General features: G+C 30.7%; 2 protein-coding genes across 11 annotated transcripts in view; one reads left to right on the top strand and one right to left on the bottom strand.

Moving 5' to 3' along the window:
• Window positions 1-2547, bottom strand: part of Orct (Organic cation transporter) — a 130663-nt gene extending 128116 nt beyond the window's left edge. The window contains exon 1 of the mRNA XM_014420452.3: window positions 2454-2547. The gene's annotated coding sequence lies outside the window, so the exon portion shown is untranslated. The remainder of the gene's footprint in view (window positions 1-2453) is intronic.
• Dap160 (dynamin associated protein 160) overlaps window positions 1-25615 on the top strand; it is a 110260-nt gene that overhangs the window by 9417 nt on the left and 75228 nt on the right. For 6 of the 10 annotated variants that reach the window (XM_067049643.1, XM_067049645.1, XM_067049621.1 and 3 more), the window contains exons 1-9: window positions 4929-5100; window positions 5406-5565; window positions 10241-10383; window positions 12425-13214; window positions 14511-14546; window positions 18235-18408; window positions 19971-20176; window positions 22607-22757; window positions 25456-25578. In XM_067049643.1, the coding sequence (XP_066905744.1) occupies window positions 5411-5565; window positions 10241-10383; window positions 12425-13214; window positions 14511-14546; window positions 18235-18408; window positions 19971-20176; window positions 22607-22757; window positions 25456-25578 (1778 nt within the window). In that variant the 5' untranslated portion in view covers window positions 4929-5100; window positions 5406-5410. Of the gene's footprint in view, window positions 1-4927; window positions 5101-5405; window positions 5566-10240; window positions 10384-12424; window positions 13215-14510; window positions 14547-18234; window positions 18409-19970; window positions 20177-22606; window positions 22758-25455; window positions 25579-25615 lie in introns of those variants that run through there. The other 4 variants (XM_067049640.1, XM_067049625.1, XM_067049630.1 and 1 more) reach the window with 4 other exon arrangements.

Consider the following 25615-nt stretch of genomic DNA (forward strand, 5'->3'; position numbering starts at 1 on the left):
AACGTTTCGCCCCACGTTGCAGGGCTTCGTCAGGGCTGTTTTGACGGCAGTCAAAATCAAAGTCCACTTGTCCCTGCAACGTGGGGCGAAACATTGGCTCAATAAAATAGTATAATTTTACTATTTGAGTTTTTTTTTACCGCACCCGGACCATATTCCATCATAAAACAATATAATGTTGAAAGGGAGGATAGGAAGAGAAGATGAGATAGATTGGGAAATTACCCACTAGTTTATGATAAAATATGTATTAAAATAACATTTTTTGAATGATAGAATATATCAAGTTGAGGCGTATATTGTCCCCATGTATTATATTATAATTTTTGAAATGTACAAGTTAATATTGCTACGTAATAGACAAGACTGGTTTAAAAAGAATATAGTTTAATTAAATAAATATATCTGAAATATAAGGAGATTCAAGGTAGGAATTTTTTGACTTTCACAGTCAGGGGACTCCCCCGCTGGTAGCAGTTCAAATATGGCTACTTTCCACCCTAAGGGAACTACCCAGTTGTGTGCAGCACTAACCCAGACTTAGGCGGGGGAAAGCCCAGGGTACAGTCTACAGGCCAACTTGTAGACAGTAAGACCGGTTTTTTCCCGGGTAACGAATGGATATAAACAGAGTAGAAGAGAAATGGGATGAAAACAAAGAACCTACAACAATCAAAAATCCCTGCTAGAATTTTCAAAGTAGGTAGGTTTTCAAAGTCCAATCTTAATATTCCTTTCCCCAAGATACAATCAGCCAATGAAATGGCTAGAAAGAAAGTAGAGGGGAGAAAGTAGAGCTATGGAGAATGAAGATGAAAATGATTTATTCAGGAGTGAGGAGACCTTGACTACAGAATTAGTAGAACTACAGAATTGACAGACCTAGGGCGAGAACTAGCAGACAGTTTCGGAGCTGTAGGACCGAGGGTGAAATCAACCAGAGAAGTCGCACAGGGTGGCAGTAGATGTCTTAGCTAAAGAGGGTTGCAAAGTAGCAGACCGAGAAAAAGAAAGATCCGACGGAGGGTATCCAAAGCAACACACTTCAGATAAGTCATAATGGTACTGGTATAATTAATAATCATAATAAGTATAATTTGGAGTGGCAAACAAATTAGATATTAGAGTCAATAAAATAACAATTGTACCCAATATTCTCAATCCAATGTCTTATTGATCAATATTAAATTATAATCAACATGTTTTGAATAATAAGCTCTATGATAAATTAATATATACATATTTGCAAATAAATATAATAAATCTAGTGTTATCTCAACTTGATTTCACGGTTCAAATATCCTGCATGCCACCTGATTGCCATAGCTAGTTAAATTGGTGAGCACGAAACATATTCAATAATTAAGTTTACACAGTTACATCTAGCATACCATAGAAAGTACGTGGTGTTTTGGCTTTGTAATTAGAGACATATATAATGCACTAAGAACTGTAGGTCAGTTCCCATAAGGGATCGACAGAAATAGATAATAAAAATACATTAATAAACAATAAATGCAGTGTTTGGAATTCCCACCCGTCTAAGAACCGCAGTTAATCCGAAACATGGATATATATATATTTATATATCTTGGAATATGAATTAAATAAGGGAGTTATCCAAAGGAGGGATGGCATGCATACATTGCACATCTTATTTGTTATTTTATTTATTACTTTATTATTTTTATATTTTTAATATGTTAATAATTGTTATATAGGGGAATTCGAGAGAGTAAATTTGGCGATCAAGTGAAATAAAAATTGTAAAATGGAAGAAAAAGAAAAAAAAGGACTAAATTGAAAAACTTGTATTTAGTGTGTAGACTGGTATTGATTGTAAAGGCAAAATGTGGGGAAAAAAAATGTTTTCTTTCTATTTTATTATATCATATAAAAATATGGAATTTATATATGTCCGATCACGGATTGATTAGTATACTGTGTAATGTAGGAACCCGATGTATTTGGGCAGCATGAATGAATAAACCATTTCTTTCTCTTCTCTATACAACGAGTATATTTTTCGTAAAACAGAGATATTTCCTTGACTACTACACTAAGCTCAAGTTAGCAAAGAGTTATTGGCACAGTTTGACTGATAACTTAATTTGATCCCTCAATCTATTTTGTTAGAACCTTAAACCAGTGAACTTAAAGAATTCGGGACCCTGTAAATTTTCAGTACAGTTATTGTGGAAAGTAAGTTATCAAGCTCAATATTCAGTGCAAATCTTATTTATTTTTCAATAGGATGTAGTAGAGACAATAAATATTAAATAAAAAAAAAATCTAGTGTATTTTTATAAAATAGTCTCATTATATAAATTTAGAACTTCAAATATCGATAATTTCTAATTAACTTTTTTTTTTTAATTTACAATTATATTGACCGATGTAATTAAAATCAATATGTCTTCACACCTCTGTGAACATATTCGAATTTGTCTCACCTTAAATTTATGAGGAATCTCTCTGTATATACAGCGCTTCAAACCTGCAGTTAAAGTTATCAGAAACCAGTTAGTTATAAGAAACGTTCACAAGCACTGATGAATTGAGAACATGCTGGTATTTGAAGAGGGGGGAAGGCGTAGATATCCATAAGCTGCTTAATAATCCCGTATTAAGAAATATGTAGATAAGCTGAGATGTCTCATGATTGTGGCATTTCTTTTGAATTACGTCGCTTCAAGGTTAGGTTGTAACAAGTCACAGTATAAGTTACTCGTTTTGAACTGAAAAGATCTTAACGGTATCTTTTCGATAAGTTTTCCTATTATCTACTTGAACATATAGAAAAACAAATTTCTTGTCTCTTCGAAGATTAAATAAATAGAAAAGCAGTAGTAAGGTTTTTTTTTTTCTTAAAAAAAGTACAAGAAATGCAAAATATTTTTCTTTCTTAAATAGTTTAATAAAAATCATTTGAACCGTTTTCAACCAAAAAATTGGTTATTTTGGGCGACTCCAAATGTGTATCTCCGTCAAAAATTCGAATTCGCAATTTTGTACGATCAGGTACACATACTAAGTGAAAGTAAAAACAACAGCTGAAAACACATAACGACTACAAAACCAGGCGTCATTAGAACAGAAATGCAGGCCAGAGGTAGTACATCTCACTTCATAGGATTAAATAAATAAATATAATACATCACTTCGGTGATTGTCAACTCAAAGACGTCTGAGGTCCCTTTAGCCAGAAATCGAACAATCCACGGCCCACTAAGCCAGTTAATGGATCTTTCACGGCCCACTCAACTCGCCACAAAGGAGGTTTCACTTCAGGAAACTAACTTTAGGAAGAATAAACAATTTGTATCTCTCTCTGACATACAAGAAGGTGTACTTAGGATCACGCCCAACCTATTGAAAGGTCAGGTCCTCATTTTATCGAAGACGGGATTCTTTAGTAGAGGTCTCTATCCGATTAATCAATCAACCCAAGTCAGGTACAAGTCATAGTTTGTATGTTCTTCAACCACACATCTGCCCCATTCCTAATACTTTAAATGTTTAAATATCTTTTTAATTATACCATTTAAATTACCTTTTTATGTTATCTAATAGGATATAAATAGAAGACTTTAACATAGAAGCTTAAGTCTCTTAAACAACCAGTAACCAATCAGTCAACTTTTCACAAATTTAGGCATCATCAGGGTAGAAAAACCTAGAGGACATATCGATGGCTTACTCCGTAGTAATGTTAAGTACATTTAAAGTAATAATAAGGAATGTCTGAGCTGAATTTGGATACAATTGATCTTATTTAAACAATACAACCAGTTTCAAAGGAGTAATTAAACTATATATAAAGATATTTAAGCATTTAAAGAATTAGAATTGGGGCAGATATGTGCCCCCCTCTCGTATATATCACTCCCTCTCGTATGTCAGAGAACGATACAGTAATTGTTTACACAGAGATAACTAAAAAAATAAAATAAATCTCTATATGACTCCATATTTGATTTAACTTCCTAATGTTTTGTAGCTTAGAACAATGAAGATTGAAATATTACTGATTTACGTGAAATTTCTTGATCGGATTCTCTGAGTCATATTGGAATCTTTTGTGTTTCTATTTTGTGGGAATGAGTTTCAAAATACAAAATTACTATTTACTACATTGAACAAATCTTGTTCTGTTCAAGATAAAAATATGCAGAATATAGTTTAAAATATATCCAAAAATTATATATTTTTTTTCGTTAGCGTTCTCTTCGCATCTCTGAAACCGCCACTGTGCATATACTGGTATGTACATCCCCAAAACTAAAAAAAGTACTTTCTTAGGATGTATTGGATTCAAGATCATTGTTATCCATACTAATATTGTCATTTTAATTTAGTTTATGTAATAGACCGTTAAGAATTAAGTAGAAAAATGGAATCTGAAAGAGGGACCACTAAATATGCCTTTTTAAACATCACAAAAATATGTGCAATCGTATATCGTCTGTAATAATAGTAGAATAGTATTTTGAATATAGGAAATGGCAGTACCGTTTAAATATACCTGAAAATTAAAATTAAAGGAATAAAATGATTAACAATAATAATGTCCGTCTAATAAATAATCCTTACTTGTGAAATTTCTTTCCTATACGATGTGAAACTTTTAAAACTTTAATATGAAAACAATGAAGCTATTTCAGCTAAGTTATGAAAGAATCACTAAAGACACAACAGTATTTGAACGAAGTGCCATATCGCTATCCTTTTCTGATACCGTAGTTTTTCATTCACTCAATAGAAAGCGCTGTTATAATATTTTCATACTTAGTACAATATATATTTTTTCTGACTTTATTTAAATAAAGAAATCAGTTTAAATAAAATAAAATTTTATAATGAAACTATTTAAGTCAGTTTTTCGGTATAATACAGAAAATTGCAATCGCCTATATATTGATTTATAGTAAGAGGGGCATATCAGTAACTGGGGGAGGTGTCAAATTTTTGGTTGTGGTGTACGAGGATTTCTCTGATGTTTCTTGGGATCCTTTAGGAATGTGGATTAGTTCCTAGTCGTGGTTGCGACGATGAATTCGATATAGTATCGCGTTAAATTCTATACTAGATAAATACCAAGTAATTATTTTTTGTAGTATTCTAACCTGTATGAATATAAATTAAGGTGAAATTTAGATTTGAAACTTCCCTTTGGGATGAAAGGATTGTATTTAACTTGGCAATTATTGCTATAAGAACATTAATGTATCCTCTACTCTTTATCATTATGGATACTTTTTATAGTTCATCCTAGTTTCTATAGGTCATCAATAGAATGCATTACATGCTTATCTATTTCTGTTATACTGATTTTTAATTTCTTTATGTTGATGAGTTGAGAACTTGCAGATTCATAAATTGTTGTTTTATTTATGTATTGGTAGATAACATGATGGATCCATATATAATAACCCCGGCTGAAAGAGCCCGTTTTGAACAACAGTTTAATGCTTTGAAGCCAATAAATGGAATCGTCACAGGAGAGCAGGCAAAAGGTCTTTTGCTGCAGTCGCAATTGCCTCCAGCAATATTGGGAGTCATTTGGTGAGTTATCATCATGATAGTTGTACTGGAAAATTCGAAATGACTTAGTAAAAAACTGTAGCTTAATTTTAGTATTTGATTAGAGCTAATCATTCATATTAATTCTTGATTATTTCTAGAATTTGTTTCTGTAAAATAAACATTTTACAAAAGAAATTTCCACTGATGTAAATTTTGTTTTACTGTTATATCTATTTTATATAAGATTGAAATCCACTTTTTTAATGAAAAATGTTATGAACTTTTTTGTTGTCCAAGTATTATGATTTTGTTTCCATTAGATACAAAATCATGATACTGTTCTGTTAGAGGGTGAATCCAAAAATTTCTAGTATATGTTTTTTTACTTCAGCTGGTTTAAAAAATTCTTTTTAGATGAAACTTATTATACATTTATATTGTTGAAAATACATTCCGTAATCTGATATATTCCGAGTGGTGTTTCACATATTTTAACTAATTTGTATCAGTGACAATGCCATTACAAAGGCGAAATTCTGAAAATACCCAACTAGTTGAATTCACCCCTTCTAGAGAACACTGACAACATAACTACTAGTTTTAATGTAATTTGTGTATGAATTAATTATTTACTTGAATATAATTGTTTGTGATATTTTTGAATTATCATTGCTAGGCAAGCCATTTTTGTAGCTTCAAGGTATTATGGTACCATTGATTTAATTTTAGAGTTGTCTTGTAGACATTTGTTTTGTGTATTCTATTTTAAAGAGAAGAGATATGGACAGCATAGTATTTTGGTCCAAAAACTTGTCTCTTATTATCTTTATAAATTGCTTGATCGTTTTTTACATCGGGATACAGAAATTGCTCAACTCTGCGTACAAGCGTATATTGAGCCTCAGATAAATTATATAGAATTTACATTCTGAAAACAATTGGATTCTGACCTCCTATTAGCCATAGTTTATTTTTATAGAACAAGCCTTAGTGTGAAGCTGTGCCCATGAGTAATAAATTATTCCTTCCCCGAGAAAACCAAAAAAAATGTTTTACTGTTGATGTTATTTTTATAATTTAATTATATTTAATATTTTATGCCAATATGTGCTTCTGTCACTTCCATTCCCTTCTAATTATGATTTCATATATTGTCAAGCATTATTATTTGTTTGGTTGTATTTTAAGTTTAGTAGGTGCTCAGGATGAAAATTTAAAAAATATAATCATATATTAACTGGTTTGAAGAAAAAATATTTAGATAATTAGATATTAATATAGGCTACTAAACTTCTGCCTATGAGCTGAGAAAACACTGAAAAAAAGAAACTACTGTTTTAATGTATCAATAAAATTAAAGTTACTGATAACAGTCCATTATTACTGATTTTGGTATTACTTTGGTTTGAAATATTCAGTAAAAAGTATTTAAAGGGATGACTAATTATTTTAAGTTGAATCTTATCTTAATTACTCTTAGTATTTAATGTAGTAGCTCTTAGAATACTGAAATAGATTTTTTATTCTTACAATTACTAAAGGAACTTCTATTCTCTATTTAATCTGAAGATAAATATTTGTCAAGTCAGGTTTGATTTATTGGTGCTTATTGTTATTAATCGAACCTGGTTCTTTTTGGTTCATAGTTTTTTCTTTAAATTTTCTGACTTGTCAAGATTCAAACTTCACTGGATTCATTTTACTCTATTATTTAGATTTAAAGAATTGATTAAGATTGAACTTTGATTTGTATTATGAATAAAAAGAAATCAAAGAACTTGTAGATATTTTTTGTTTAGTTAAAGATAAATATGAGGCGGTTATAAGACCAAAGGATACTTTTTAAAAAAAAACTAAAATCTTAAATAATGCTTTTATCGTTGTAAAAGAAATGAAAATATCTTAAAATTGACCTAGTGATATTTTTAAAAATTAAATTGAGAGTTTATTACCTAATTATTTTCTTATATTCATTTCTTTGCCATTAAATAAGAAACTTGATTGTTCACCAATCAGAGACTATGTATTTGTTATAAAAGTAATATACCTGTTATCTGTTAAACCTTTGGTGACCCCTACCAGTAAGTGGTATAGGTCTAGAATCTGTTACAGGGTTTGTTCATTCCTCAAGTGAGGAGGAGTTGAAAGCTGTGATTTACCTAAAGTATTCATAACTTTAACAATCAATAAGGCCAAACCATTCCTTATAAGATAATAATATCCTGGTCTTATTAATGTCTATCAGTATACTCTTTACAGAGCTTTATATATATAATCAACGTAGAGATTGTCATTTTCATTCAATCAGAATTAAATAATACAAATAGTTTTTTTTTGTTATTAAATTATAATAAAAAGTATTCTATTTGTATGCTAACATAATAATAATACATTATTTATTTATTCTGGGATATGTCTCTTTAGAATAATACTAAAAAGATAGAACTACAAAGTAGGTGGGCTTTAGAGCTTTAGAGTAACATATAAAAGAAGGAAATAATTAATAGATAATAAAAAAATGACTAACCATAATAAAGTAACTTGTGTTTTTAAAATAAATAATAATAATAAATTTATGGTATTAACTAATTAAAATATTATAAAATATTATTAATACTAATAAAAGTATATGCTTATACAGAATTAATACAACAGTTTTTAGAAAGTCTGATTGTAAGTAAGGAACATTTATTGTTATTCTATTGGGACTGGTTAGACAATAAATGATGGAATAAGCAGGATTTAAGGTGGGAGGGTAGCAGAGGATTGAAGGAGAAATCGAATTTTTAGGGAAGAGGATCAGATAAGGAATGATCTACCAAAAGCAGTGGTTCGGTGGGCCTTTTTATATAAGTCCGAAGACCTGGAATGGATATTGTGGGAATGAACAAATGATTTGAGAGGAGAAGATGGTTGGGGTTGCGGTCAGCAGAAAAAAACACAAATAAACAAAAGAATTGTTTATTTTTATTATTATTATATTGCTTATTTATTTTGGCACAAATAAATAATTCTTTTGATTATTTGTTTTTTTCTGCTACCCGCACCTCCCGACCATCTTCTCTTATATATCGAGGGTCAACTATCTTCACCTCATTAACAAATGATTTGAATTGGAGATCTGAGATGGACGATGGACGGTGGGATTGGATAACTTGTCAGAGCAAAGATGCTCAGAATTATTTTCGATAATAGGAAGTTTAATGCCACTTTCAGCCCCATAAAATTGGAAGATGTCGACGTCCCTGGTGATCTCGAAAATGAATCTTATAAGAAAGTTTATTAATTGTTTTATATATGTATTTATTATGTAATATATGTGCTTATCGTCTAAGATAGGTATTAAACATCATCATAATCTGTTTCTATTTACCACATTGTTGAGTTCCTCCTTATACAGCCCTGTGCTCTACCAATCTTCTTTGGTCTCCCAGCTTAATGTCTTCTAAAGGCTTCTTTAATACTCTGCTCCCATGTAATTCTGGACCTACCTTTAGGATGCATTCATTCTTCTTTGGCCTTATAAACCTATCTTGCAAGACAATTGTTTGGCATTCTAAGGAGATGGCCAAAGCCATCTTTTTGTTGGGAATCCACTCTTATAAAGTTTGTTTAAGGTTCAAACTGAGACTTGACCTTATTGCAGTGTTCCTAATCCTGTGCGGTCTGCTTCTGCCTTCCACCTTTCTGAGATATCATATTTTTAATGCCTAGAAGACATTTCTATGTTTTATTATTGTCCAAGATTCAGAGGAATATTAAATCGTGGCATTAAGGTGGAATTGTATACCTAGAATTCGTTCTCCTTCCTCACCTCATTTCTGTGAAACTTTTATTATTTTGGCCCTAAGATACTTGTCTGTAATAATCATCCTGTTTAAGTCTGATCCCATTAATTCTGAGAATGCTCATTGTTCTCTTGTTCTTTGCTGATCTATATTTATTTTTTGTTTTTGGCATTAATTTTCATATTTACAGTTAGCAATGCCTGTTGGAGAATATTTAGGTTGTACTGTTGATCTCTGTCATTATTTGTTAATACAGCCATGCCTTCTGCAATCCAAACAAGGGTATAATTATTTGGTCTTAAATTGCAAAATCCCAGGTGAAAACGTTTTAGTGTATCTTATTATTTGAAGGAGATGATCTGGATTGCAGGAAAAAAAATAGTTTTAAATTATTATTGTTATATGTACATGACTTACCGGACGTGAATTAGAAGATGGTCTGGGTTTTGTATTAGTTAAATATTTTATTATTTTACAGCTATAATTGGCGATATGTTCGATTTTTTTTTAGCTTTATTTGGTTTTTATTAATTTAAAAAATCAACTCAGTTTTTATTTGTCTCATGAATGAATTATCTCTGAGAGTTAAACTTTTTGTGTAGTCTTTAATATAATAAATAACAGATAAATTTAGTATTAGCTGTTTGTAAAAGGACATGCTGAATATAAATCAACTTTAGATGTAATAAATAAATAATATTCAATGTAAGAACCTTACTTCATACCTTCTTACACTAAGAACTTTGCTTCTTAAATTTATGTTCATTAATTGAGGTAGCTTATCTAAGGTACTAATTTACTGAAGTCATTGGTACATAAATATATTCACATATCTTATATTATTATATAGCTTATTATGTATGGTTATTGAATCTAATTTTATTAATTATCTTTTTACATACTTAATGCTTGTGATAATCTTACAGGGCTTTGGCCGATACAGATGCTGATGGAAAAATGAACATAAATGAATTTAGTATTGCTTGTAAACTTATTAATTTAAAATTAAGAGGGTTTGATCTTCCAAAGGCTCTACCACCTGCACTTAAAAGTCTTGTTGAACATCCTCGTAAGTGTATAATGCCTCATTTAAATTTAGTTCCTAATAAAATTATATTTTTACAAATATTTTCTCTTTCTTTTATTTCATTAATGTAAAATTTTGTTATAATGGACTTTCTTTTCCCCCTGTTTGCCCATATCCTGCCACTCACTAATTATTTTAGGACTGTTATCCTCTTACCAAGTAGTTCATAGCTAGATTTTAATTTGATTCAATACTTCTTTTGACATATTTATCTTATTAATTATATTATATTTTCTTTTAAAAAAACATATTGAGTTTTCAAACAAACTGGGTTTGTGCAACTAATTCTCTAAAAATATCCAAGGTAACTATGTGTTTTATTTTAATTACCTCAAAAGATTTTTATTATGTAGGTTTTAAATTTTGTAAAATTTTTGAAGTATACACATGTTGTGTTTTCCTAAAAAAAAAAAAAAAAAAAATAATAAAATAACATTAGTTGTGATTTTTATGCAGAGCTATTAATGTTTACTGAAAGTCAGATGGAAAGTACTATAAAATCATCAGGGAGATCAAAATCTGGTTCAGCTACACTGTCACTCTTTCCAAGTTTTTTTAGACAATATTTTTCATTTCATTTTTGTAATTACTCTATTGTCATTATTTTATGTACTTTTATTTTCCCCTGAAACAAAATGGCATATATGCCTACAAAAAATATATATTTATAAGTACAATAGAAAATATATGTATATATTTATTTTATTATTAAACATATAAAAATACCAAGAGTGAAATAAATTATAAGGATTATTACTGTATAATTTAAATATTAGCTCTAACAGTAAAAAGGTTTCCTCCCTCTGGTCTGAAGCATACTGACCAGTAATTGATTATATTACTGTTAGGTTCTTGCTTTCCTGCAGTTGGTTGAAAGTTATGTTGAAAAGAATGGTTCTGTTTAAAATTGTATATTTACATGGTTTCACACTCAGACTAAACTTGTCCTCACTTTTGTTTAAATTTTTAAAAAATCCATGAAAAATGTGTACTTTTAGTACACATAGTTTTTACAAAACTACTTTTAGATTAAATATATATATATATATTTTTTAAAGTTATTTAAATTAAATGAAATTAAAAAAAAACTTGCATAAATCTAGTGAAATTTTGTCTTAATCATCACTAGTGCATCCTACTAGAAACATTTTGAAAGCATTCTCAAAGTTTAAAAAAATTACATCCGTATCCAAAAAATAAAGATGATTGAGACGAGATGTCACTAGATTGATGCAATTTTTTTTTTTAAGTAGCATCGATACAAATTTTCTTTTTTAACAATATACAGATTTTTTGGGCTTATGTATTTACACAGCTTTGAGCAGTGATATGCATTTCAGTTCGAACATAAATTTTTCATGTTCGATAAAAATTATAATTACAATCAAACTAATTATGATGCAACATTTTATTGTTTTTACTTGGATGTGAACATGAAATTTTCAAATGAAATGTATTAAGGACCTTGTATTGTCTATTTTTTTATTTTTAAATTATATGTTTCTTGAAATGTACAATCTCAAATTTAAAGGGCGGGGAGGCAGTTTGAATGTAAAATACATAATGAATACTTTTTATTTAAAATAAATTTTCTTCCTAGTATTTATATATCCATTTCATTTATGTACTTGTAACTGTCACCAAAATTAATGGTTTAGTGCACAGAGTTAGTTCTGGAATCATGAGTTTGTACTTTCGAATCTTATGGTTTTTGGTTATTATAAAGGAATGAAAAATTGTAATGGGAAATCAAATTGATGTTTGTGTCTGGAGTTGAGGGGCTCGATAATAAAGGGTTTCAAATGCACTTAATTTGCACCTTTTTGGTTGTGACATTATTAAAATTGTCTATTTAGAGGAGGATCCAGAGTAATTTCTGTTGAGAGATGAATTTCACTGTAATAGTTCATAAAGATGAAATTAAAAAAGTAATAAAAATTGCAATATACTATATTATTCCTGCCCATGATTCCTGCTGCTAGTGATTTTAATTTCTAAAAATGACTCTTTATTTTTGTTTCAGCTCCTTCAGTGCAGTCAAAGCCGCCTATTCCACCACTCCCAAATTCAGGTTTATTGATGATGGCCAATGAACCTCCCTCAAGCCAGCCTTCTGCCCTGGCAAAAGCCATCTCTCCCCCTTCAGGAAGGCCCTCTCCTGTCACTTCACCACCGTTGGTCGGTGGTCCTCCTCCCAAACCACCACAACCATTGCTGCCCCCTCAACCTGCTACTCAAATCCAACCTCTGATCTCAACACAACCACAACTTCCAATAATGCAGGCTAAACCCCCTCAAACGATCATTCCATCTCAACTCCCCCTTCAGACAGCGCCTCTAATTCCCGGAATTCCTGTGGTACCAAGCCAGCCGGGCATGACACCTATGCCTATTCCTAGTCAACCAGGGATGACGCCTATGCCGCCAGTAGGTTCGGCAGGACTCGCATCTGTCATGCAACCTGGTATTCCACCTGTTGCATCTATTCCATCAGTTCCTTCTGTTGGAATGGCTCCTTTACCACCTGCAGTAAACCAGGTAGGCATATCTGGCATGCCTGCATCTCTAGCAAGCCAAAGCAGTATTCCAGCAGTGTCATCTACAATTCAGTCAGGTTTTGGGTCCCTGGCTGGTCAGCCATCATTAACGACTAGTCAAATAGGAATCTCGTCGGCTATGGTTCCACCTACTTCTCTCAGTGGCCTCACAACTACGCAGTCAAGTCCACCAACACAGCCAACACCTCCAACTCCTCCCATAGCAGTGACAACTACCCAATCTTCAATTGAGAGGGTTTTGTCCCTTGATTCACCGTAAGTGATCCTAATTTGATACTTCAGTACATTAATTAGCATTTATCCTCTAGTATCCTATATTATTCTTATGTGATATATCGTTTTTATTTCAAATGAATAGTTTGTTATCACTTATTGATTCTTTATTTGTAAAGAATTAAAGTATATCTTGCAATATGAAAGTAGGAACATTTATTCCATGAGACTGGGGGGAAAAACAGTTATTTCACCCCAATTTTTTATTACTTTAATGAAAACTATGTATAGTCACTAAGCAAAATAGATGAGTCTGCCAACCGAATAATATGGAAAGATGGTGGGAATAATAGATGATAGGTTTCAAAACATAAAAAATAAATTAATTTTTCATTCAGAGCTCCATATCTTTAAAACTATCTACAGTACTAAAAAGCCTAATAAAGTGTCATTTAAAGTATAGTAAATTTCCTAGTTCAATAGTAGTAGTACTGTTCAATAGTTCCTGATATACACTTTTTGTAAAAAGTACCATTTCATTACAAAAAATCAATTGTTAGTGACTTCATTTCAGAAAAACTATATCTCAGAATTAATGTCTTGTACAGATGTCTATTAGTACTCAAATTAAAGCTAGTTTAATGTATTATTAATTAGTATATTATGTAGGAGTAGTAGTTTTTGTAATATTTACCAAAATATTGATTTATAGGCTCATATTTTAGAGACTTTACTCTGCTTTAAATAATGTGCTATGAAGTTTTTTTTAGTGTTTTAAGAATATGGCCCTTCGAATGGAAAATGTACGAAAATTTATGTTTTTGGAATAAAATAAACTTCTGGGGGTGCATCTCTAATGCTTCAATATTTACTTTTTAATGGCATTTACTGTATCTCTTCTATAGTCTTGGTAGAATCTGAACTATTTTCTGAAAGGATTTTATGCAAAAGTTTTTTTTTATTTAAAAGAACTTAAAAAGAAATTTTTCATATCTTCTGAAACAACCGCCATTTTTTATTCCCTCTATCATAGTTGGCAGAGTCATCAATTTTGACATTTAACTTTATGTGGTTTCCATTAAAGTAATCCAAGATTGAGGAGAAAGAACAGTATTTTTCTCCTCTCGGGCTCTTGAATTATTTTTTTGATAGTTTTTTGTATGTTATAGTTTTATATCTATGCCAGAGAATATTAGATGTTGAAGATTTAAATTATATTAAAAAAATAAAATTGATTTATCCATTCATTATATTTATTTGTTTTAATGTGATAATCAATGGGGTTCTTGCTAATAACTTTTTTATAGATTTTCTCATGCTATTCTTTCTTTACCTTAGGAGGAATCTTCTATACTATTACGAGACCTCAAGGCGGTGAGATCTTGTTATTTTCATTCATCACTTACGTGTCAAACTGCTTATTATTATTAATATTTAACCATTTTCATTTTTTGCTACTGTATTGGAGTAAAGCGTTAATTAATTTTTACAATATATCATTCTTGTGTTAAATGGAAAAATTAGTTTTACTTCTTTTGAAATTAGTGATTTTAATACTTCTTGTGGGAGGAAAAATTTTTTTGGGTTTAATGGTCTCAAAATAATAACATATCTATACTTTTCATTATATGATCTACATTTTAGTGAAATCTTGGAATCTAGCCTACCGTATTAAGGGATCTTAGTGCTACTTTGCATGTTTAGGTACAGTTACTCAAAATTATCAAATTGTACTTAAAGCATACTTAGTCAAATTTTTCTAATGATTGTATAATTTATCAAAAATATAGTGAGCTGTTAATGGTTAACCGCAGATTAATATGTGGAGAAGATGGTCGGGGGGTGCGGTCAGCAAATAAACAAAAAATTATTTATTTGTGCTGATGTTTCAACCTGAATTTCAGGTCTTTTGTTGAGTTTAACCAGATTCTCTGCCTTAATTCCTTGATGAAGACCTGAAATTAAAGTCAAAACTTCGACACAAAAAAATAATTTTTTGTTTATTAGCTGACCGCACCCTCCGACCATCTTTTCCACAGATTAAAAATATAACTGATCACATTGGCATATAGAAGTATTCACAAAAGACAAGGAAAATGTCTTCATCTGACAAAATTCATTTTCAGCATCAGTATATTAAATATTATTACAATTTTTTGTCAGAGGAATTTTTAAATGTCATTTTTCATAAAAAGAAAAGAAAAGTTGAATATTGATGCCTAAGATTTTTTTTGTTCGGAGAGGAGAGTGGGAACGCTTTACTTCTTCACGGTTTGCTCTGTAAGAATATGAGCTTTGCTACATCTACATGCAATTCAACCCAGTTGTTATGTCTACATTTAATCATTTAAAAGACAATGGATTCATTATTTCGACAGCTGATGATGAAAGCTTTAATACTGCAATCATACTTATAATTTCTGCTTATTTTATTTTACTTCTTTAATTATTTGTGTTATTTATTTTTGAAATTTTTCTCATAATTTTTGTATATACAGCTTTTGTTTGTGATTTAAACTTTTATATGCTTTTTTAAGATTAAATTTAATTTCGCTCATTGGTTTTGAAAGCTCTGCAATTTTTTCGTATCTTTTTGTATCATTGATTGTATTTAATAAGAGTTGATATGAATTATTTTCTGGAGTATCATTTGATTTTTGTCAGTTGTTTGTCTACGAAGCTATCAATGGTTGGCTTATATTACATCTTTTTATGTGGTTAATTAAGTCCATTTCATTAATTTGTGGTTGTATCACTTAAAATGTTGATAGAAAAAGTTTGATTCCAACACGAGCCAAAACTATCTTCAAACTGATAGCGTATGAAGAGTACAGGATTTGAAATGGTACTAATTGTTTTAAATCTTGTATTTCCCACATGTATTTGTCAGTTTGAAAATAGTTTTGACTTGTGTTACCTGTCAAAGACTAAGTATATCCAATTAGAAGGAAGAGAACAAAAATAGGACTATTTCGAAGCTTACCAATTAAGGTTCAAATGCGTGAACAGCTTGTTTATTTAGGAACAGAAATATACATGAGAATAAGTTAATACCAAGTTTACAAAAAGAATCAATGCAACTGTAGTTTATAAGAAGCAGTTTTGGAGCATGTCCTTCCCTCAGGAGAAAAGGTGGTACTATATAACACTTGCTAAACCTCTGATGACAGAGGCTGGCTGATCAGAAAAGATTCTAGTATTTGGGAAGAAAATCTTGTGGAAAGTTCTTTGGATTCATAGCCAACTATCAAGAAGACTCAGTAACTGAGAACTGTACAACTTCCTGTATAATCTGAATGTTGTTAAAGCAATAATTATTAATTTTAGAAATAAATACTCAAGCAGTGGATAAAGAGTGGCTTCAAAAAAACTAATCAAATGGTTTTTTTTTCCAGCCTAGACTCCCATTGGAGTTCTATACTGCCTAACCATGCATGGTTGGGGGTCAATTTTTTTCATTTTGTGGGACCGCCACTCAATGAAAAAGTCAGCGTCCCAGGCCGGATCCGTACCGGCACTGCCAATAGACATCAAATTTGTAAGACTGTGTCTTAACCACTGAGCTATGGGCGGCCCCCAAATGTTCTTTTACATCAGAACTAAATTAATATCTAATTCTAAAATACTCCTTAGAACACCGTGCTATTTTATCTGAAAAAAAAAAAATGAAAATGGTTTACTCCATAAAATAAATACATGTATCCTGGGCAAAAGTAAATAAAAATTAAGGGTGTTCTGGGTTCGGTCAGTGTATCTCTTTTACTTAAAATCCTCCTAGACTTCCTACCTGCTAGAACTGTCCTAATTTCCTAAATATCCTAGAACCCTTCCCAATTTTCCAAATTGATTATTTTGTGCCTGATACAGTCAACAGGCATAGGGCATTGGAGTTATGGGCATAGCCCAGACTTGTGAGTTGTTGCACCAGATGATAATGTTCATTTGAAATTTCTGTTTTCATAAATAACATTAGTATAATGTTGTTGTATATGAATGGATACAATCTAATTTTATTGCTGCAGTGTTTCTTCTACAGACATAGAACACCAGGAAAAGCCAGGGAATTTCATTATGAAGTTTTTCTTCAAGCTCATCAGAATGTTTAAAAGTAAAATTTTTTAAAAATTCTTTGCTAAAAATGAAGAAGTAGAATAAAAGTTACTAAATTAAAAAAAAAAAATGATGAGGCTATGGTGGCTGAGAATGTTAAAACATTATTTTAGCAACCTCAAGTCAGAAGCAATGCTCAAACAAATCTGACCTGGGCGGGTTGAAATCTATTTGTGGTGGACCCAGAATATGTACTTTGACCTTTCCACTCGACCTAGAATAAATTGGTAACCAGTAGGATAACCTCCATAAATGGCCAGGTAGGGGAAAGAATACATTAAAAAAGTTTTTTCTTTTCTAAACTTTTTTTTTGGGCCCTCCGTAGCTCAGTTGGTTAGGCCTAGGTCTATCATTCTGAGATCTGCAGGCGGTGCCGGTTCGAATCTGGCCAGGGGGGCGTTGACTTTTTTCTTTAAGTGACTGTCCCACAAAATGAAAAACTTGACCCCCTCCATGGTTAGAATAGGTTGGTCACCTGTAGATAACCAGGCAAACATCACCTTCATTGTGGATTGCTTTAAAAAAAAAAAACTTTTTTTCTTTCTATTTCCAATCTGTTCTTGCAAGTCGTGAGTCCAAAATGGTTGAATTTAGAATTATTTTAGTTTTTCTCATGAATATGAACAAAAATAAATTAGTCATATTTTCTACTCGATATTGTATCATTTGCTAGTTAGATACTATTTTTTAAAAACCCATGTCAAATATGGTTACAATTTAATTGTTCAAACGTTTTTATAAAGAGTTGAAAGTTAATATGGTTTCATACGTTTGCCAACAATATTTTATATGTTCATTTTCATAAAAGAAATTCATTTAAGATAATTAGCTACTAAGAATTATTAGTTATATTTTGGTTTGAACTTCTATGTTGGTATTTAATTGAGTTTAAAATCTTATTTTTAAATGTAAATGTTGAATACTAGTTTATATTTGTCTGTTATTTTTATAGACTTGGAAGTAGTTCGCCTTTGGTAGAATGGGCCGTTCCTCAAGCTTCTAAGTTAAAATACACTCAGTTATTCAATACAACGGACAAAGCACGGTCTGGGTACCTTACTGGACCCCAGGCAAGGACTATATTGTTAGCTTCCAAGTTACCGCAACCAGTGCTTGCACAAATATGGTAATATAACAATACCCCTCTAAATACATTTATTATTCTATTGACCAGTTTATTACTTTAGACCTAGATTTACTTTATTTAGATTTTAAGCTTCTTCTGTGGGTTGTCATATTGGCTATTCTAACTTTCTTTTCTCGAGCATGATATATTTACATTCATCCTGATATTTCATCGATACTTTCTAGGAAATTACTTCAGGTTTAGGCTCCACTAAGAAGTCTCTCAAAAGGAGAGGATGAACTATCAGAGAAATTTCTCTTTTCTTTGGAAAGAATACTATAAAGTACCCAAAATATCTCAATAGAGACACACAGATAGCTTTTATTGTATAAATTCCTGTATTGATTCATGCCATTTTTACAATTTACAATTGACCATTGGTGTAGACTATCTTTTGCTGTCTAAACCTATCTTCTGATCTATGTCACTTTATGCATATTGTTAAGTAGCTTTAGGCTTACTTTTTATTTCTTGATGATTTTATCATTTGGTTTATTTTACACACTGATTCCATTTTCCATGTTCGGATTCTTATCAGTCAAGTTGTAACAAGTAAAAAATATATCAATGACAATATAATTAATTTCTTTTGATTTTATATTGTAAAAATTTTTGTTTTAATTCTTACTATAAAAATGATTTAAAATTTAAAGTAAAAACAAACACTGTAAACTCTCTTAACAGGCATTCTGTTCATTTTTACACTTTTTTACCTTATCTCCTCAAGATAATTATAAAATAAACCTTTACGACTTCAGCACATAAAAGATGTTGGGTTCTGTTGTTGAAAGGGCATACTATTTCTTGATCAACTATTATACATGGATGGTTAGCATCTGTATTCACTCACAAGGTTTTAACTACAATACAGTGAAGGTCCGTATGTGCCCTGGAATCAGTTCACTGCTGATATACAGAAATTAAATTTTCTATCCACCATCAGATAGTTCTAACGGCCTAGTGGCCTTATCCACTCCCAAACAGATAAATATATTTCAAAATTTTGTTCACAATAATTTTTTTTTTCATTTTCATTAATTAATACTATCATAATTATTTTATTAAAACTAAAGTAAATAAGTACTTAATTATTTATTAATCAATAATTTAACATAAAAATTTGATAATACACAAAATTTATAATAAATTTCACTGTAATTCAATATGGTAATCACTCTGAATACTACGTACTGAAATGCTTAGAGTGAAGATTTAAAGGGTCCCAGTGATAATGACCACTCCATTGTTGTTGCATTTTAACTGACAAGTTGGGATTTATGGCCAAGTGTAACACATATTTCATAATATATATAGAACAGCATATAACCATTTCAATGTAACGATTACTATAACTATAGAGAATTAATGGAATATAAGCAGTATATCTTCAATTACAAGAATATTTGATGATTTAATCTCTCTTTAAATTATTTAGAGATATTTAAGAACCATGCAAATAATCATAACTCTAGTGGTCAGCTTTACACCAAATGAAAATATTATAATCAAATTCATAAATTTTATTTTATTTTGGATAATTATTGGTTTGTATTGATATACAGGGCTTTGGCCGATACCGATGCAGATGGAAGACTGTCTTGTGAAGAATTCGTTTTAGCTCTACACTTATGCGATTTGGCTAGAGCTGGTGAAACTCTTCCGACAAGTTTACCCCCAAACCTGGTCCCGCCTACTCTTCGTAGAGTTAGGAATAACAGCCTTACTTCTTCTGAGCAGGGTGATTTAAGCGCAACTGGCATCAATCAAGGTAATTAACATATTGATTATTAAATAATAAACTTGATGAAACATCTCCTTGTGTTTGCCTGTATAATGTATTGGGCTTAGATTTTTATAAGCAATAGCTATGTCCCTCAGTTTCACCCACATTAAATTTACATTGTACATGCTTTTTTCATTCATACGATAAATACTAGACCAAGTCTATCTAATAACTGAATAAAACCTAGAATTCATGTGGGAGGATAGCAAAAAAAAACAATCATAAAAAAAAACTGACTTGAGACAGTATCAGTTTGATGGCTGTTTTAATGAGAGGGAAATAAACAAAATATAGTATTTATTTCAATTCTTTTCAGTTAAAACGTAGAAAACAGAAACTAAAAAAATATTGCGACTAAATATGAAACAAGGATGTGGTATGCTATTAGGATAATTGACATGAATCATTAATAATTGACACTGTGCAATAATATTTATGATAATCATAAAATTAGTATGTTCCTCACCTTCCTAGTTATTTTTATCAGCTCACTTGTTTACTCAAAGATCAAGTATTAAACCGCCATTAGCAATGAGCTCTTTCAGTCTTCCCCATCCAAGGCATCAATTTTAAATTAACAAATCAAATAAATCAGAACTTTTTTTTAAAATTATGAATTTAAACTAGGGGCTGAAACAATTGTTAAATTTTAATTGAAAACGAATAAATATAACTTGTATTTTGTCAGAATCGTTATAAAATAAAATGTAATTAATATTAACAAAAGACATCTTAATAGTCTCAACACTTCTTTATTAGATCATATTTCATGTCTATTTTTTTTACCAACCTGGTCATCATCAAGGACAATCTATTAAAATAACAGCTTTTATTATAACTTGTTATTACAAGTATCAAACATGTTATTAATTAAAGGAGATTTATTGCAAGATTGTTAATTGAATGTATGAAAGGAAGGTGGTCTGGATGTGGTAAAGAAAACTCAAATAGTTATTAACTATTTAATGTGAACCAATGTTTTGCCCAGTTGTTCAATCACTGCAGTCTGAAATGTATCATAATCTGCAGTGATTGATTTGTATAAAAAAATTACTGGTTCTGGATGTTACTGTAGTAGACTGTATTGAGTGGTTTTAATATAATGAGGCAAGGTTGATAATGACATCACTGTATTATTGTATAATTATTACACTTGACGATGTGCGTTTAACCAAATGTGGTAACAATTTGTTTAGTTTCGTTAGTTATTAATTTTGATTATGGATTACATAGATTAATGGATAAGATTACAATTACTTGATGGTTTGTGAGATATTGAGATCTGTGAAGCTTGCAGACTAGTTCTTTTCTTGTGTTCTGCTCTCCAATCCTGATTTTGTTCCCAGCCTGGCTGAATTGATTAAACTATTCACTCATCCTAAGGAATAGTTGACTGCTCGTTGCCCTAGACAGCCTGTGTTCACTTGTCTGTGGTACCTGTTCACTCATCCTGAGGAATAGTTGACTGCTAGTTGCCTTAGACAGCCTGTGTTCACTTGTCTGTGGTACCTGGTCACTCATCCTGAGGAATAACCTGGTCACTCATCCTGAGGAATAGTTGACTGGTAGTTGCCCTAGACAGCCTGTGTTCACTTGTCTGTGGTACCTGGTCACTCATCCTGAGGAATAGTTGACTGCTAGTTGCCCTAGACAGCCTGTGTTCACTTGTCTGTGGTACCTGGTCACTCATCCTGAGGAATAGTTGACTGCTAGTTGAAGGAATAGTTGACTGCTAGTTGCCCTAGACAGCCTGTGTTCACTTGTCTGTGGTACCTGGTCACTCATCCTGAGGAATAGTTGACTGCTAGTTGCCCTAGACAGCCTGTGTTCACTTGTCTGTGGTACCTGTTCACTCTTCCGGGGTACTGCTCTCTGCTTCATTTGTTTACCACTTGATGGCAGCATTTTAAGCTGCCATTCATTATGTTTAAAGTTCTTCCTTAAACAAAATGCCCACCTAAATTAAGCTGGGCTAATTTATAATCAAACGAAGACTGAATACTGGCAAACAGGACATGGTTTTAATTTCATTACATGGTCAAGATTAGAGGCCTGTCGAAGGTACTGACCAGAATAAAACAACCAGTCTCAAACAAGATAAATATTCAAAATAAAAATTAATTTTTTGTTTTTTATAAATCTTCTATTTACAAAATTTATTCTTCGAACTTTAAAACTAATTTTAAAGTTTTATTGAACTTAAATTTTCCCTATTTCGGAATATATGTTGACCAGTAATAAAGATTGACCCCTTGTTTTACTGGAGACTATTTCAGAAAAAATCTCTCCCTATGTTCGGGCAAATTCGGTAAATTTTATTGAATTGGTTCTACCTAATAATAATTTATTTAATTATTGCTCATTACATATGTTTGCCATTTCAAAATTTTCATTTATTTATTCTTTTATTCATAGTTTCCTTTGAAGACAAGAGGAAAGAAAATTTTGAGAAAGGTCAGGCTGAACTTGACAGGAGGAGAAAAGCACTGCTAGAAATCCAAAGAAAGGAACAAGAAGAAAGAGAAAGGAAGGAGAGGGAAGAGCGGGAAAAACAGGAAAAAATTAGGTAAGTATTTTTAAATAACTAACTCAATATAGTGTGCCTAGAATTTAAGGATACACTGTTTTATTTCATTTTAATGCTATTTATTATTATAATAAACTATTATATTTTTTGCTTCTTCAACATTGAAGGTAGTCCTCGAAATCGAAACTGTAGCTCTGATTTTACATTTACATTAAGGAGGTAATTCTGTTTTATGTCTGTCTGTTACATTAATGTTTTGAGCATAACACCTACTAAAGTTAATCTGATATTGATAAAATTTTGAAGAATTGTTCAGATGGTCCCATAGCAATAGTATAGAAGCCTGAAGCAGCCCATAGACCACATATCTGCACACAATTTTAAGAATTAGTTTCTATCACACTTAACAGAGAAACACATCTGTGATGGTTCAAAAATTTTTACTAATTAGCTAATTAAAAGGTTTTTTTCCTATAACTCCTAAATGTTACCTTGAAAAAAATGTATGGTATAAGAAATTAAACGGTATTATATTCTAAATCGATTGAGTGCTATAACTTATAAATTTTTTCAAGTATTATGTTGTAAACTGTTAACCAAAAAGTTAATTTTTTTTCAGATTTTACCTCAAATTGAGGTATAGTAAGTAGTACTACATATGAATTTAAACTTAATTCAGAAACACATTTCTGACAGTCCGGAAACAGTTACTTAGAAAGTAGTTTGAAAAAAGTAACAAATTAGAAATTTCCGGTTTTATTATCAGTTTTTCTCTTATAAATACTAAGCAGTTGTCAAATGAACAAGTTATAATAAAGCACATAATATTATGCCTCAAATGAGTACCATTATGTAATAATTCGGTAAAGTGGTGTGGTTGCAAACTACCTCTTCTGCTTGTGTATGAACTTCAACAGACCACTTATTGGAGCCCCAGGAACCACTAGAGTAGGTTGTTTATGACCTAATGGCTTGGCCGAATTCTTATTTGATAATACTTATTTAACATTTAATTTAATGATCTTTAATTTGTTCTGTTACAATTTTTTACTAGAATAAACTTTTTAAATAAAAGAAGATAGTCAGGGTTGCGGTATAAAAAAGAACATGTAGTTTATAACTATTTTAAACAGGCTGTTCAACCTTTCGCTTTGAACAGCCCTGATGAAGCCCTGCAAAGTGGGACGAAACGTTGGACATTAAAATAGTTATAAACTATTGGTTCTTTTTTTGACCGCAACCCTGACTATCTTCTTATATTTAAGTTTTACGGTCATACATATATAAATAAACTTTTTAGCATTTACAAGTAAAAATATGAAAGAAAAATGTAAAATTTCTAATTTGTTACTTTATGAAACCAATTAACTATTTAGTAGTGGTTTTAGGACTGCCAGAAATTCATTCCTACTTAAAGTTCAGATTCATATGTAGTACTATACCTGGGTTTTAGATAAAATTTGTTTTTTGGTATATGGTGGTTTAGTGTTTATAACATTATATTTAACTGAATTAATATTGTTATGGTATCTATATATGTGTGTGTGTGTGTATATATATTTATATACACACATATTGTTTTGTATTAAATGCAAAATTTATAGAAACTAATTTTTTTAATTATTTCAAGATTTATGCTCTATAAGTTGGATTTTATGTATCAGGCACCTGTGATACAATCTCATTTAATTGTATTCTTTACTTTTATTTATGTATTCTTTACTTTTATTTATCACAACAAACTTTGATTGAGTCTCGTAAGTGTGATCAACAGCAGCTCATGATGGCTGTTTAGTAGAGTTTAATACTGTATACAGTAAGTGGATTAGTAAAATACAGAAATGAAATATTGGAAGTAGTTTAAAAAACCATTACCATTCAACCTACTTCCAACAATCTGTAAATTCCAGCAACAGCCCCATATATAGAACTATCTCAAGCTTCAATATTTCCTGCCCAGAAACCTATTTGATGTTTAAGGCCATCATAAAAATACCAATTTAAGTTCTGTTGTTAGTCGAGAATTTCAAATCCAAAGTTTATTAAACTTTATAAAAAAAATTGTCTTCTTATGCTCAAGAAAACTGTACCTTTTGTAATCTACTCGTTTCTTGCTGCTTGTCCATAAAAAACAGGATGTAATTCGAACCGACAGCATAGAAAAACTAAACAAGATTTATTGTTTATAATAAGAGCACGAAATTCCCTGGAATCTTTTTTTAACAGTAATGACCCTCCTTGCACCAGTGAAGTGTTATGAATAAGATTAATTATTAGTTATAAGACTCCCTAGTTCAGTTAATTGTTTTTAGTGTTGTTTCAGTTAATAGTTTTTCTTTTTTTTTATAATATTTTAATTTATTTTTATTATGCTTCAATTAGCATGTAGGTATTTCAGTGGCATACTTCACAATAGTACTTAGTACATGGAAACTAACTTGGCGAAAAATACAATTAAAGGTTCTCTCTTTTAGGGAAATTACAACTTTTCATTTAATTTTCCTATATAAATTAAAATATAAAATGTACTAATGCTTTACAGTTATTGTTCTTCTGATGCAAGTAAGAGGATAATTATGTTAAACTAGACTCATATGAGTGGAATAAATTAATCTACACTGATGTGATTTGTACAAAATTGTAAATCTTTAACAAATAAAGTTCTAGTTTAACAAATGTAAGGTAACTTAACTCTTAAGTTAATATTATTATAATTATTTACTGTTTTCATTTTTAGATTAGAACAAGAAAAGAAAAGACAAGAAGAATTCGAGAGACAGTTGGAAAAACAAAGAGAAATAGAAAAGGCCAAGGAAGAGGAAAGGAGACGAGCACAAGAGCAAAGAGAAGCTGCAAGGAAGTAAGTATTAGGATATATATATATATATATATATATA

Source organism: Halyomorpha halys, unplaced genomic scaffold (assembly GCF_000696795.3).
Source record: "Halyomorpha halys isolate HHAL.00 unplaced genomic scaffold, Hhal_1.1 Scaffold270.1, whole genome shotgun sequence".
Taxonomy (NCBI): Eukaryota; Metazoa; Arthropoda; class Insecta; order Hemiptera; family Pentatomidae; genus Halyomorpha; species Halyomorpha halys.